This window comes from Alligator mississippiensis, chromosome 3, assembly GCF_030867095.1.
Source record: "Alligator mississippiensis isolate rAllMis1 chromosome 3, rAllMis1, whole genome shotgun sequence".
NCBI classification, from domain to species: domain Eukaryota; kingdom Metazoa; phylum Chordata; order Crocodylia; family Alligatoridae; genus Alligator; species Alligator mississippiensis.
Genome location: NC_081826.1, coordinates 251,297,128 through 251,312,362, shown reverse-complemented (window position 1 = coordinate 251,312,362; position 15,235 = coordinate 251,297,128). Strand labels below are relative to the sequence as shown.

At 46.4% G+C, this 15,235-nt stretch overlaps 1 protein-coding gene across 1 annotated transcript in view; it reads right to left on the bottom strand.

Moving 5' to 3' along the window:
• The window catches only part of LOC106737353 (baculoviral IAP repeat-containing protein 1-like), a 42,044-nt gene extending 27,667 nt beyond the window's left edge, over positions 1–14,377 (bottom strand). The window contains exons 1-5 of the mRNA XM_059725077.1: positions 14,277–14,377; positions 7,902–8,484; positions 4,533–4,632; positions 3,325–3,406; positions 1,819–1,870 (exon numbers count right to left, since the gene is read on the bottom strand). Of these exons, the coding sequence (XP_059581060.1) occupies positions 1,819–1,870; positions 3,325–3,406; positions 4,533–4,632; positions 7,902–8,481 (814 nt within the window). The 5' untranslated portion in view covers positions 8,482–8,484; positions 14,277–14,377. The remainder of the gene's footprint in view (positions 1–1,818; positions 1,871–3,324; positions 3,407–4,532; positions 4,633–7,901; positions 8,485–14,276) is intronic.
• Positions 14,378–15,235: the final 858 nt, after the last annotated feature.

Here is a 15,235-nt window from a genome sequence, read left to right as displayed (position 1 = left end):
GACACCTAGTCCCTGTCATATGCTATTCCAGGCATCATCTATATTGACAGTGTGTCATAATTTTGTGCTATTAACAAATATCATTAACACAATCCAATTTTGTGCATCAAGTTTATTCATGAAAACGATAGATAAATTGGTTCCAAGAGCAACCCATAAGGAACTCCACTGGTCAACTTATTTTAGACCAATAGCTTTCTCTTCTTTACAACCAGGTATTGTCTCCCCCTTAGCTGGTTCCTATGTCACCTAACAATTCTTGAGTTAATCCCCATACTCTCTTTTTCAATTTATAATTTCCCCTGTGGGACCATGACAAATTGTCCAGATATATCATTCCCTTGGCTAAAAAGCAGTTCTCCTATCAAAGACAGGTAGCCATTTTGCCTGGCATGGTCTCCTTTGACCCGTTTTATTTCCCTCCACTCCTTAAATTCATCCTTAGGCCTTTTGCACCCCTGAGGTCAAACAGCCTGGTCTGAAGTAACCCTGATCCATTTCTTCTCCCCTGTCTTCAATATAGACACCATGTTTCTGACTATTCACTTTTGCTTCCACTTAGAACTGTGGCAATTAATATGCTCAGACTCTCATTACCATTACCCATCATGCCTTTGCCCCCATGTTTGACATGATCAACCACACTGGAAACAAGACAGAATATTCATTCAGGTTTTCAGCCATACCTCAACATTCACCTTTCATCTCTACAACAGCCTCATTTTTTCCCTACTTCTTGTCTCTCTCAAGTTAGCCTTTTACTGAACCTGTGTAGAAAAATCCTGCTTTGGCAAGTGTGGTGGCATCAACTGGTGCTTCTTGTGGCCAAGTTTTAAAATGATCCAGTTGAGCTCCTTCATCCTCAAAGATGTTGGAAATGGATTCACCTTTGCAATACAAGACATTCCATCATTTGAGAGAACTCCTGTGCTGTCAACACCCATAAGATATGGGTAGAATCAGTCTCCCACCCACTGGGCTCCCAGAAAAGCAACAATACAAAATCTTACTGAGAATTCTACATCAGGGCTGTCCAGCTGCTAAGTGGCCGGGGGCAGGCCTCTCCCTCTTCCTCCCTCCCCTCACCCCCCCCCAAACCGATATACCCAGTGTTGTATCATGCACATAGGTGGCACCCTGCCACTGAGTGGCTGTTGTACCTCATAGGTGGACAAAGCCCTTCCCCAAAGTACAAACACACCACATATGGGTGGCTCTCATCTCAGCTTCCTCACTGCTACTTGCTGTGGGCTCCCCGAGTGCTGTGAGTTGCAGTACCCTGCTCCCTAGGGCAGAAGCAGGAAGCAAAAGCTGAGAGAGGGAGAGGGAGGCTAGAGACCCCATCTCCAGCAGCAGCCAGAGCAATAGGGGGAACAGTGCCAAGTAGGAAAGTAAAGTAGAGGTCCAGAGGCTGCATCTGAACTGCTTGTAGGCCACTTGCAGCCCACAAGCTGCCCCTTGTACAGCCCTGCTCTAGACCAGTTAACTTCTTCCTTTGAGCAGCAATCACTTTCATCTCATTTTCAAGTTCCCAGTTTGAGTTTCTCCCTCTCTCTTTCTCTGACAAAGGCAAATGTGAGTCAGACAGAGCAAGGCTATCATCCATTTACTTTCTGCAGAGAACACTGCTTTCACTCCTGATCAGACTGCCCAACAGCCCTAGAACTTTGCAAAAAGCTAAAATCCAGAATCTTTCATATTTACAGGCTTTTCTCCACAAGAAAGTAAACTTGGGGCCGCTTTCATTGTTAACCCTGCTCAACAAGAAAAACAGAGAACACGTTCAGGATTAGAGTAGAATTCATTCTCATTGTGTACCTGTTTCTGTAGATAATATCCTCTTTATCGAAGGAGTTGTGAAATGCTTTCCCTAAGCAGAATGAAAATTCAAAGTTAACATTGTCTTCTATTTAGTTATATCTGCAGGCCAACATGACAGGTTAGCAAAACAAAAGAAATAAACACATGCACAGAATGGGTCTGGGACTAATAGTACCGGGTGAGAGGGCTGGTAGAACCACCAAATATCAACTGATTAAATATGCTTTCACTTTTGAAAAGAACTGAAAAAGGACCACCTAGACACTCAAAAAGTGTCTATAGCTACAGCCAGAGATGGGATTGGGTACCCCCCGCTGGAGACTCTTCTCAGATAGGAGCATATCTTAGGGGGGAAACAAACATTGCATTTCATCTTTATGATGGCACAAGGGGACAGCAAAAATAAATCCATATCTGTTGTTGTACTGCAACATGGCCATGAGAAAAGTTAGTAAACCATGCCACTTTATTGCAGTAGACAGCCATTTAGTTTATGATAGGATGTTGGGCAGCTGTAGCTGCCTGCACTTTCCCAGTGCCCCCGGGGCAGATGCTCCCAGGGTTTGTTTGGTCTCTCCTACATATTTTCCATCAGGGCATTTACAGCTGGCACCTCCAGAAATGTAATATACCTCATCCAATGCACCAAATGCCCTGAAGGAAAATATGTAGGAGAGACCAAACAACAACTGCGCACCAGAATGAACACACACTGGAAATCTATCAAAGACAGAAACACTCAATTACCGGTGGGGGCACATTTCTCACAGGAGGGCCACTCTCTCTCCAATCTCTCAGTCCTGATCCTCAAGGGAAACTTACACAACACTTCCCAGAGATGAGCCTATGAGCTCCATTTCATCAACCTCCTGGATACTAGAGATCATGGACTAAACATAGACATTGGATTTTTGATACATTATAATCTGCCTGGCAACTGACTCCCCAGCCCAGCCTAGCCCCTGGCTTCTTTACTTTTCATTCCATCCAGGAAGAGCACACACCAACTGCTGGAACCTCCTTAGCCTGACGAAGGGTTTTTGAACCCGAAAGCTTGCTTAATAACTATTCTCCAACTATTTGGGTTGGTCTAATAAAAGATATCAAATTCACCCAAGGAACCTTGTCTGCCGTGCAGTGATCTGTATCATTCAAGATTGTCTGGTTAAATAAAAAAACAAGTAACAGCACCCTTAAGCATTTCCTCAGCTACTTCTAACCATATCTGAAGGGATCTCAACTTCTGATGTCCCAGGAAGTGTGCTCAAGACTCCTCAGATGGTAACAGGACTCTGTAGCACTCAGGTGGCAACCCTGCAAAACCTGTGCACATGGAACACTGCTCACGCAGGAAATCCCTTAAGTCAACAGATTTTCTTCTACTGGCTCATGTTAACCACATGAATTAGCTTGGCAGGATCAGGGTCCAGTTTGTCCATCTTAATATTCCGACTATGGTACATGAAACAATGAGAGAAAAATAACATGGCTGTTGAAAATTACCACCACTCCTACAAATCCACAGTAGCTATGAAGGTATTGTTTAATTTCATCACTGGATTTCTTATGGCGAAGGAATTCACACCTACAAAACAACAAGGTAAATCAAATTACTAAATGCTGTGGCATTCTTGGGAGGGATTTTTTTTCTTTTATTTCTGGTTAAGATTTCACTTACTAAAAGATAATTCAGTGTTATTTTTTCATTTCAGAAACAGACAGTAAATGGACACTAGCTGTATGGTGCTGTCAACATCACTCAAACAACCAAATGATTATTAAGGGGAACTATTTACCAGTTTTAGCTTATAGCTTAGTCCAAGAGGTGCTCAACCCCCAGCTCCAAAGGCCAGATCCAACCACCAGTGTCATCTGGCCTGTGGGGCACCCCCCAGGTCTGAAAACTTGATGGTAGGAGAGTGGTGGAACCTCTATCCTACTGCTAAATTTTTGTACCCATGCGTACACTGGCTCAGGCATGCAGGGCAACAGAGGGCCTGATCCTGACACATGGAATGGGACACTGGTGAAGCCACATCTGGAGTACTATGTCCAGTTTTGGGCCCCCTGCTACAGACAGGATGTGGACAAATTGGAGAGAGTCCAGCAGAGGGCGACAAAAATGGTGAGGGGGTTGGGGGACATGACTTATGAGAAAAGACTGGGGGAACTGGGTTTATTTAGTCTAGAGAAGAGAAGACTGAGAGGTGATTTAATAGCAGTCTTCAACTACGTGAAAGGGGGTTTGAAAGAGGATGGAGCTAAGCTATTCTGTGGTGGCAGAACAAGGAGCAATGATCTCAAGTTGCAGTAAGGGAAGTTTAGGTTAGATACGGGGAAGAATTTTCTCAATAAGAGGGTAGTAAAACACTAGAACAGGTTACCCAGAGAGGTGGTGGAATCTCCATCCTTGGAGCCTTTCAAAACCCAGCTAGACAAAGCTTTGGCTGGGATGGTCTAGTTGGGGCTGGTCCTACTTGGAGCAGGGGGCTGGACTAGATGACTTCCTGAGGTCCCGTCCAACCCTAACTTTCTATGATTCTATGACAGGGGTGGTGTGCCAGTCCCCAGGGCCCAATCATGGCACATGGATCAGAGCAAGGCTGGCGTGAACCGCCAGGGCCTGATCCCAGTGCATAGGGCCCCAGTCTGAATGTAGGTCAGCTTTCATTGTGCTTGAAGAAATTTCTCAAGGATAATCAGTCACTTACTCAGGAAACCATTTGGCATGTTCTTTCCAAGGATCATCACCTTCTTCCCAGTTCCCCAAACATCCTCCACAGGCAAAGCACTGAACTTTATCTTTTTCACCTGCATGTAGAGAATCACATGCGTCAAAGATAATCCCAGACAGTGTCAGGTCTCCTGCCCATATCGAAGCTGTGCAAACATAACTATCACAGTGAACATCAGTTTATCTCAAGAATTTAGATCTTTTCATTGGAACTTCCTAGCTTATGTTGTAATGCGTGAAATGACAAGGGGACTTTTATACAAACTTGATTAGCTGTTAACAGATTTTGAATTAGGTGAGGTTAGGGGGAGTCTAACTTAATGAAGCACAAGGCCGAGCACAAGGATAAGGAATAGATCAGATCAGATATTTCTGACATATCCAAACCTCAGAATGCTACTATTATTACTAGCAAAATGCCCATCATGAATGACGGGGAGCAGGGGAGGGCGGGGGGAAGGCAAGGACGCAGAACAGCATCTGGCCCTGTGCCCTCCCCCCACTGTCCCATCGCTGCTCCGGGTCTTGACCCACTCTCTCACCCCCCTGGTGCTGCTCGGTGCAGGGCACATGTGAGGGATAGAGCATGCAGCTGTGTGGGGATGGTGGTGTGCGGTCGTGGGGTTGAGCGTGGCTTTGGCAGTGGCCCCAGGGTGTTGCGCAGGGTGCACAGGGATGTGTGGCATACGGCTGCACAGGGGGTGGCCTTGAGGTGGGGAGTACCTGCCGGTTGTAGCTACCTGGTGTAGGGAGCAGCCCCAGGGTGTGATGCAGGACATGCAGGGAGGCATGGTATGAGGCTGGGAGGGGAGATGTCAGTGGCTGTGGGGCATGGCACTGGGAGGGTCTGCCGGCTGCTGTGATGTGGCACAGGGGCTGGCCCCAGGGTGTGGTACAGAGCACGAGGGGGGCGTAGCATGCGGGCGAGTGTGGCCGCACAGGGCATGGCATGGGGAGCGGCCATGGCGGGGGGACGTCCACCGGCTGCATCCGTGCGATGTGGGGCTTGGCCCTGAGGTGTGGCACAGGATGCACGGGGGGATGTGCTGTGTGGATGTGTGGCGGGGGGGCGCATGGCACAGGGAGCGGCCAAGGTGCAGGGAGCACCTGCCAGCTGCAACCAGGTGGCACACGGCCTGGCCCTGCAGTGTGGCAGATGGTGCGCGGGGGAGGGGGGGCAGGCAGCCCCACCGGGAGTGGGCATGGGGGGCACGCCCCACTCCGCAGCCATGGCTACAGCTGCCAGGCGCTGCCTGCACCCGCTGCCCTCACAGCAACCTGCGGCCATGCTGCCCTCAACCTGCACATCCCACAGCCACAGCTGGTGGGGGCTCCACATGTGGGGAGGACATGGCAAGGCACGCAACCATGTGGGGGGGGCTTTGAGGGCAGGGAGGGGCCACAAGGTGCCGCAAGGGCAGGGGGCAAGGAGGTGCGGGCAGCGCCCACCAAATACAGCTCACGGCTGCGGGGCACATCCCACATGCACGCCCCTCACGCAGCACCCCACAGCCATGTGCCCTCCCCCAGCACCAAAACCCGCAGCCATGTGCTGCAGGGAGCAGAAAGAGGAGTCCCTATGAAGCCTGCAGACTGGTGACCAAAACCAGAGCAGTGGAGGGCCAGGACTCAGTGCAGTTGCTGCACAGCCACCTAAGCTGGAAAGGGAAAAGATGCAACCAGTCTCTAGGCTTTAGCAGGCTTGTCCAACATATGGCCCACGGGCCACCATGCAGCCCACCAAGCCATTTTCTGTGGCCTGCAGTGCTGCGAAGGGAAATTAAAGTAAACACTGTTTACTTTCGTTCCCACCCCTTGTCCTTCCCCCAGCCCCTCAGCAGCTTTCTAATGGCTGCTGAAGGGCTTGGGAAGGGACAAGGTTCCCACACACACCGCATCAGCTTGATGTTGCTGACGCAGTGCAGCTCCTCCCCTCCCCCCTCGCTTCACGGTGTCCCTTCCTCGCCCCACCCCTCCCTCATTTGCATGCCAGCTCCCCACATTGCAGGGTTTCCGTTCCTAGCCCCGTCCCTCCCTCCCTCATTTGCATGCTGACCCCACCCTGCACCAGTCCCTGCCAGCTGCGTGGGCTGGAGCAGGTCGCAGCGCAGCAGGTGGGTGGGCACAGGGGGCACAGATGCCGGCTCGGAGTGATGCTGCAGCTGGGCCTGTGGGAGATGCTGCTGCTGCTGTGGCTGTCAGGGCAGGAATCTGGCACCACTCCCGCCTCCCCGCATCCCCCCACACCCACAGACATTGTGCCGGGGGTGGCAAGTCATGGCCCCGGGGAGGGAGGGACCCCTGCCACTTGGGCTCGGGCTCAGGCTGCCCCGGGGGAGTGGGAGCAGGGGGTTGTCCCTGCACATCCTCCACCCCCCTGTAGAGTCCCCACATGTCCCCCTGGCTGCTGAGGCCAGGTGCGCAGGTGTGAGAGCATCCTTGAGGCCGCCCAGGTGGCAGGGAGGACACAGCGGGGTCAGGTGGTACCCCTTGACCCCTGCACTCCCAGGCTGCAGCCGGACTAGACAGGCCGCATGAGTATCCACTCCTGTCGGCCCACTGGGTGATAAAAAGTTCATGATCAGGCCCCACATTCAAAAAAGGTTGGGCACCCCTGCTTTATAGGTACTTCAGGCTATCCTAGAGCAGCACCACCCAAAGGTGATGTTCAAGGACACCCTTTGATATTGCTCTTTGGTAGGGATGGATTGTGGGTGGGGGAGGTAATTGTACTGCTTAGTGTAATTGTTTAAATAGAATTAAGTGTTTCTTTAGGGGAAAAAGGGAATGAGTGGGTTTTGGGGACAAGCATCATCCTCCTGTGAGAGAGGGAGGCACAGGCTTGAAAAGGATATTAGGGGTGGAGAGAGGGACTGGTTGGGTGAGAGGTGGGGGTGTGGTGGGACAGCTATACTCCTCTGTGAGAGATGAAGGTATTGACTTGGGAGGGACAATAAGAGGGAAGTGAACTGACCTGAATATGAGGCAAGGGAGGGAGAGCAGATAGGGAAGGGAGGGAATATGGTAAGACATTTTGTTTGTTTGTTTGTTTGTTCATTTTTGTGGAAGTAGGGGATGTGAGGTTGGGTAGGATTGGGCAGAGTTGCTTTCCTAGATGAGAAGCAGGGGAGTGAGAGTGGGTAGGGTGGGGCAAATGGCTTTTACATTTTGGACTTTTTATGGGGGGGGGAGAATTTGCTTTGTGTTATTTTCTTATTTTAAATATTTTGTTCTGACTTTACAAGTTATTTTCTCATCTATTGTAAGCTGCCAGGAACATTTTTGGGAAAGACAGCATATAAATCTAATAAACATACCAAAAAACAAACATACCTTTTCCATTTACCTGTAAAGAAAAATCCAGCACTAGAGAGCGCAGCTGGCTGGGTTCCTCTGGCATAGAATGGCCAGGCTTCAAAAGACTGAAGTCTAGCCTCCTCCTCTTTGTATCTGTCTGTAGGCTCTGTCGGACTCTTCTCTACGTTCTGAACACGTATGTCATACCGCAGAATGTTACCCACCTCTTTCTCTTGGACAAATTCACACTGAGGCCGAAATTTTTTATGCTCTGAATCTGGGGACAATCTGGCTCCTGCTGCAAATAAAACCAGCCCACAGCAGAAACACTGTATACCAGACTTAACCCCCGTGTAATAAAACCCAGCAGCAGCCATCTCTGTGGGAGCCCACGATGAACCAGAGTCATAGGAGAAGAATGTTTTTAACCTCTTGCATTCATTTCTCATGCTGGGGTTATAACTCCTTTGCAACTGCTTGCGAATCTCCTGGTATTCTTTCTCCATTTTTTCTGATAGCTTGTGCAAATCAAAATTGAGATGAGGGAAGCGAGCCTGAGTATAAGATGGATTCAGCTCAGAAATTTGACTGTTGCTCATGTCCTCTGCAGGAGGGTCTAGGGCAGACATTATCTGAAAAAAAACAAACAAACCAACCAACCCTGCTGGCTAAATAGAATAAATATTACAGTGCTCAACAAAAGAAAAGGCCAAACATTTGCGTTAAATTTTCATTAAAAATACCCCAAGGTTACCACAACATTTTATAAGATCTGGCATCATTAACACTAAGAACTCTAGTCAGCCAGCTGCATGGGGATTGTACTAACATATTATTTAGGGGATCTACATAAAGTAGAAAGAACCTGCCTGACGAAACAGGAAATCCCTCTCCAGATGCAACAAGACTCTAGGAATAATTGCTTTATTAATTTTTTATTTTTTTTTACTTATCTGGATTTCAGGATGGATGAAGGTTAGTTAGCAAGAGTTAAACTCTGCCCTCCTGTGCCTAAAAAGTTATTACAAAGAAAGAACTGGTTTTGTTTATGAAACGTTAGAAAGATCTTGCTTAAGGTGTTGTAAAAATCTCGAACTCTTGGTTCCAAAATGATACCTTTTATTAGGCCAACTGAGAAATTACAAAAAAAAAAAAAAATCTTTATCTGCAAGCTTTTGGCCTCCTTTTTACCAGCTTGAATTTTCCCTGAGTCTGATGAAGGATGAATGAGCGCAAAAGGTTGCAGAAAAATATATATTTTTTGCAATCTCTCACTTGGGCTAATTAAAGGTATCATTTTGGAACCAAGAGTTCTAGATTTTTGCTTTTCTTTCTGTCTCAGACTAACACAGCTACCACATACATCCCTGAAATATGGAAGATGCCAAATTTTAGCCAGTTTTGAATTATAAACACACTGCTGAACAACAAGAAAGATTTCTACACCTCCCTGCCTGCCATCTGACACCACCAGGGAAGAAATCCTGCTTGATCTACACAACAAAGAGCAAGCTTACAGAAACTCTCATGGACCCAGAGGAACAGTCTTCCAACTTCTGCTTCCTCCATGCAAAAATAACGTTTATTTCCTACATATGGGGGCTTTTTACCATCTTGAATTTTCCCTGAGCCTGATGAAAGGCATATGAACCTGAAAGCTTTCAGAAAAAGATTTTTTTTGCAAGTTCTCAGTTGGTCTAATAAAAGGTATCATTTTGGAACCAAGAGTTCTCGAGTTTTGCACTTTTTGTCTCAGACCACATACATTGCTTAAGTGTTGTAACTTATACAGAAATCACCCCAAAAGGGCCACTATCATCAGAAAAATGACTCTCAGAACAATTTATTCCTTCTCACTGACTGCATACCCTTTGCTGGTTAAGTCCACACATCAGTATCTTGTAGTTCTATCTTTAATTTGCTGTTTGCAAAATTTGTAGTGTTTGCATTCCTACAATGAAAGGCATTATTATTAGATTACTCTTATTCTAAGATGCTTCAAAAGGCTTACTGGCACACCAGACTACCAGCAGGTCACCAAGAGTTGGGGGCATCACCTATTGCAGAATCCAGGGCCCTTGGACCCTGCTGGACACAGTGATCAGTGGCAGGATTGCAAGCAAGGGCCAATACAGCCCTGGTCACCCTCCAGCCTCTTCACCCCATCTGCACTGCTGTAGCCCTATCTCTTCCTCAGCTGGAGCTGCCACATGCCCCATGCTGGAATCAGAGCTGTTGCAGCTGCGGTTGCCAGGTGTGAAGAAATCCCCTCCCCTTCTCTCGGGTCAGCCCAAGTGACCCCTCTCTCCTTGCTTTCTTTTTGGTTCAGGCTGGTCAATCAGGTGAGCTGGCCAGACAAGATTCCTAGGGGGAGGGGGCAGCTCTCTCTTCCTTCCAGCGGGCGTTTTGAAAGCTGCAAGCAAATGGCTCAGGTTGCTGCCTGGTAATTTTCTGTCAGTAAAAACCTGAAAACTAGACAGGTTAGGAATTATGTCTAGGCCAGTCTCATCTTAAAAGGGTCATTATACTCAGCCTTTATATGACTCAAGTTGCTTATGTTTGCTCAAAGTGTATTCTGACTTCTACTTCTCCACCCCCCAATCAATAAAGGTGTCAGGTTACAGCTTGCCTTACTGAGGAGGGAGGCTTTCCACTCCCAGCTTGGCCAGTGGAATTTGTCTTTTTATTTTCCCTCAGTTCAACCTGATGCTATCTTGGGATGCTTTGGGCTGAAAGAAGCACCCAGAAATATTACTGTGGGAAAAGCAACCCCAAGGATCGGGTGCCCTGGGCTGCACGGAGCCCTGGCAGAGACCAGTGCCTGGGTGGTGGCACAGTTACCTCAGGCTTGCGAGTGTTCTCCAAAAAGCAGGATAGCCGGCTGTAGGTTCCCTGAGGGAGACTCCCAAAATGAGGTTTTGGGGCCTGGCACAGTGAGGTGGGTGGCTTTGCATAGTAGCACCCCATACTGTGTCACCACACCATGTGTCCCAGGTTGGATCTGGCCCCCAAGAAGCCCCATGGATCCAGATCTGGGCTGGGGCACAGGGTGAGTTTGATACCATTGATACCATACAATGCTTAGCTCAATAAATGTCATTCTAATAGTCCTAAAGACTGTGGACAGAATAATAATTGAAACATCTCAAATGCTTTTGAAATGTTTCAAAGGCCTAAATGTACAAACATACATTGAAAGGTCTTTGAAAGGTTCCAAAAGCAGCTGAAGCATTCCAAAATAACACCTCTTGAAATGAGGCTCCTTTCTCTGGGTCCTTAAGGAATTCATCACTGTCTGAGCAGATGCAGCTGTAGTATATAGCTTGGCTGTCCACAATGGATGTGGTGGTGTGCTTTAGGATGAAAGCTGATGGTATGGTATGGAAAATCCTCAAACAATTGCAACCCATACTAGACAGAGACCCTATTCTTAGAAAGATCTTCCCAGAGCCACCCATCCTAGCCTTCAAACAAGCACTGAACCTTGCCAACCTCATCACCAGAAGCAAACTTCCTCAAGCCCAGAACACACCAAAAGGATCCAGACCATGCTATGACAAGAAATGCAAAACCTGCCAACACATCTCCACTACCCCCACTATTACTACACCCCACAACCAAGCCATCAGCATCCCAGGATCTTACAGCTGCACCTCCAGAAATGTAATATACCTCATCCAATGCACCAAATGCCCTGATGGAAAATATGTAGGAGAGACCAAACAACAACTGCGCACCAGAATGAATGCACACCAGAAATCCATCAAAGACAGAAACACCCAATTACCAGTGGGGGCACATTTCTCACAGGAGGGCCACTCTGTCTCCAATCTCTCAGTCCTGATCCTCAAGGGAAACTTACACAACACTTCCCAGAGATGAGCCTATGAGCTCCATTTCATCAACCTCCTGGATACTAGAGATCATGGACTAAACATAGACATTGGATTTTTGATACATTATAATCTGCCTGGCAACTGACTCCCCAGCCCAGCCCCTGGCTTCTTTACTTTTCACTCCATCCAGGAAGAGCACACACCAACTGCTGAAACTTCCTTAGCCTGATGAAGGGTTTTTGAACCTGAAAGCTTGCTGAATAACTATTCTCCAACTATTTGGGTTGGTCTAATAAAAGATATCAAATTCACCCAAGGAATCTTGTCTGCCTATGTCCTTAGACCAACACGGCTACAACCTAAACCCCTGCTACATTTCTAATACACATTTTATCAGGTAAAATTAAATTAAAACTCATTGATTAACAAGTAAGTATAGCTGCCAGTTGCATGCCTTGGTCTTGGCTGCTGCAACACTGGGAATCCATTCTCCAGCAGGAATCCCCTCTTCTTTTGTACTCCAGTAAGAGGGGGAGAAGAGAGCTAGAGGAGCTTGAGGCTGCAGTAAGAACCCTAGCAGTGGGAAGGTAGGGAGCCCCACTATTACCTGGATTACAAGTAAACTTGCAGAATGGCTGTTGATGAGAGAGTTAAAAGATAATCGGTTTACAGCCCAACTTTTTTATTGCTTTGTCACAGGATTAGCCCTGCCAAGAGGTAGAGGCACCCAGAGGCTAGTTAGCCTGCCCCGACTCCATCTCTTCCATACTGCCACCTGGCCTCCCAACTGCCACATCTTGATGGAATAAGTACCTCTACCAGAGGCATCTCAAGCCTTGGAATGGTGTTTTTTTCCTTTGGACCACCTGGCTCCACCTTAACCTCTGTGTTTGTCTAGACCTTGACCCTCTGGGTCTTGGCCTATGTACTCTGGCTGCTAGCTTCAGTCCTAACCTCTTTATTCTGGCCTCAACTTCTCAGCAGCAGCTGCACAGCTGAGGCTTTAAGCCCCCACAGTCTTTGTTCTGGACTCCCTAAAAACGTTCCTTTTTTACGGAAACCAAGGGCAGAAAAATATTAATTTTCTACATTTTTTAGGGGCCCCGCAGGCTGGATAGAATGGCATTGTGGCCCAAATCTGGCCCACGGGCATATTTTGCCCACCCCTGGCATAGGGGCTTCTCATTAGTCCCTACAGCCCTGTCAGCTGCTTCCTCATTGGCTGCAATCCCTAGTTAGTTCAGCGCCCACCTGGGGCAGGGCTACTGGCAATTGCAGGCACTTTGTCCCTTCTCCCTTCCAGTGGTCCAGTGTCCAAGGTTCATCCAGTGGTCACTCAGGAACAAGCTTTGGACCCTTCTGCTTTAGCCACACTTCTGAAGCTTGGCTTAGGCCCATTGGAAATGGCCAAGTCTGGCAACATGGCCACCATCACCCCTACCACAGGCCTGAAAAGTTTCCAAGCCTGTTTCACTTAAACGCTTCTGGAGTTACCTATGTCCACACCCAGAGTTCCTAATTTTTCAATTGATGAAACTAATTCTGAGCAAGATTTAAACGTATGTTTATATAATTGTTCCTATAGCACCTATAACTTTGACAGCCCTGCTGTGAATTCAGATCATAGCTTTTGTTCCTCCAAACAATGCTGTAAAAGATTTGTCAGATTCTGGCTAAAGGAAACTCCACTGTTTTTAATGTCTGATGTATCTTAATTCAGCTTGGGGCCTTTTCTCTTCACAGATATAGATACCTTTAGAAATACTTAACATAAAAAAATATAGAAATATAAATAATTTTAGGCCCAAAGAAAGGGATATTTGATTGAACAAAAAAATATCCCTTTGTGATTTAGCTTAATTTCACCTTTCTCCTGTTTTTCCTGTTCCTTTTCCTAACATGTGGATATACATACACACAAGTATGCTTCTCCTAAACACATTTAGAAACTTTGTTTCTTAGCCTTCCCTAATAAAATTTCAAATGCAATATAATATTTCATTGTACCTGTGGATAGAAATGACAAACAGTATCCATTTAATAACATACTAAAAAATCACAACGTATTCAATAACTGATACACAGCTCTCCTACAAAAACTAAGAGGGTGGCATGCAATTAGTCCTAACTGCCCACTCAAAAGCTCTTTGAAGCCCTCCCTGAAAATACAGCCACATCTTCTAACAATATGCAAACAGCATGCCGCAGCATGCTTCCCCACTTGGCAAGGCAAAACATAGGATGCAACATGTGTCAGACTTAGAATGAGACCCAAAAATGTACTCCTGTAGGAAACTTACCATGCCGTGAGATTCATTCCTTTGGTAAAAATTACACTTTCTAGAACCCCAGGCTTATGATTCTTTAATTCCAATTGAAATAATTTTCAGCAACAAAAGCAAAGGAACATCAAATTCATGTGAAATGAAATACCTTTTAGACTCCAAAGTAAGCTTCTGCAAGAGGCATGCTTTGGATTTAAACACTAATAGGTGAACATTGTTTCAGAAAATGATGGGGAAAGACCCTCGGGCAAACAGGCTTAAGTTACAGTCATTCTATGAAAATTATTTTATCAGGCAGTTTACCTCCTTCCAGATGCTCCAGAAGATTTCAGGGACCTGCTTCTTAGAAGGACATCACGGCAAGTTTATCTGGAAAAATTCATAACCTGTCAAGCCTTGTGATCAAAACACAAACATGAAGTATTTCCCAATCTGTGTGGAGAAACTGCAAGTTGCTTAATAGAAAATGTTAGCACACGGGAACTTCTTAATTGTGAAATGAATGAATGGATAACTGGGGCAAAGTCTCTTTCTCACCATTTAACAATGAGCAAAAAAACACAGAAAAAAAGGAGAGGCATACAAAGTACATCTGTTGGGGGAGGGTGTTCATAGAGAGGGTCAGCAGTTACAACAAGATAAATCTTGTTGTGTTTTCCCTACTTTTCTCTGACCACTACTCATCTGCCTTTAAATATAAGAAACAACTTCTTTGAATCTAGTAAGAACATCATGGCTTTTCTTTCTTCATCTTACATTTCATCCACTAATATTCTCTACTTCTCTGTTAGTTCTTTGGTTGATCACTCACTCTATAGTCTTCTGCTCTTTCTTTCAACTTGTAGGCTATCAAGTAGTACACTGATTTCTCTGCACATACATTGATTTTATGCCTGCCAGCCATGTGATGGACTACCTAATACTGTGGCAAATCCAGTAAAGCAAAACATACACAATGGTGTAAACTAACAGCTGGTGACATTCATACATTCCTACAAATTGCAGGGAGGGAGAACAGGTGAATCCCAAGTAAGAAAAAACATTTACTGAGAAAGGAAGTGTTCCCTCCAGAACACTGTTCTTACTTGAGCTGCAAAAAGTAACACTAATACCTCCTTGGCAGTGGTAGTCAAAAAAACTACTTTAATTGTTCTCTCACTGCTGTGGAAAGGAATGAGAAGGAAAGGACTCAGGGTTATTATCCAGACCACAAGAAATTTAAAGGTGGAACTGCCAATGACTGTGAACATCTCAGTTCCAGC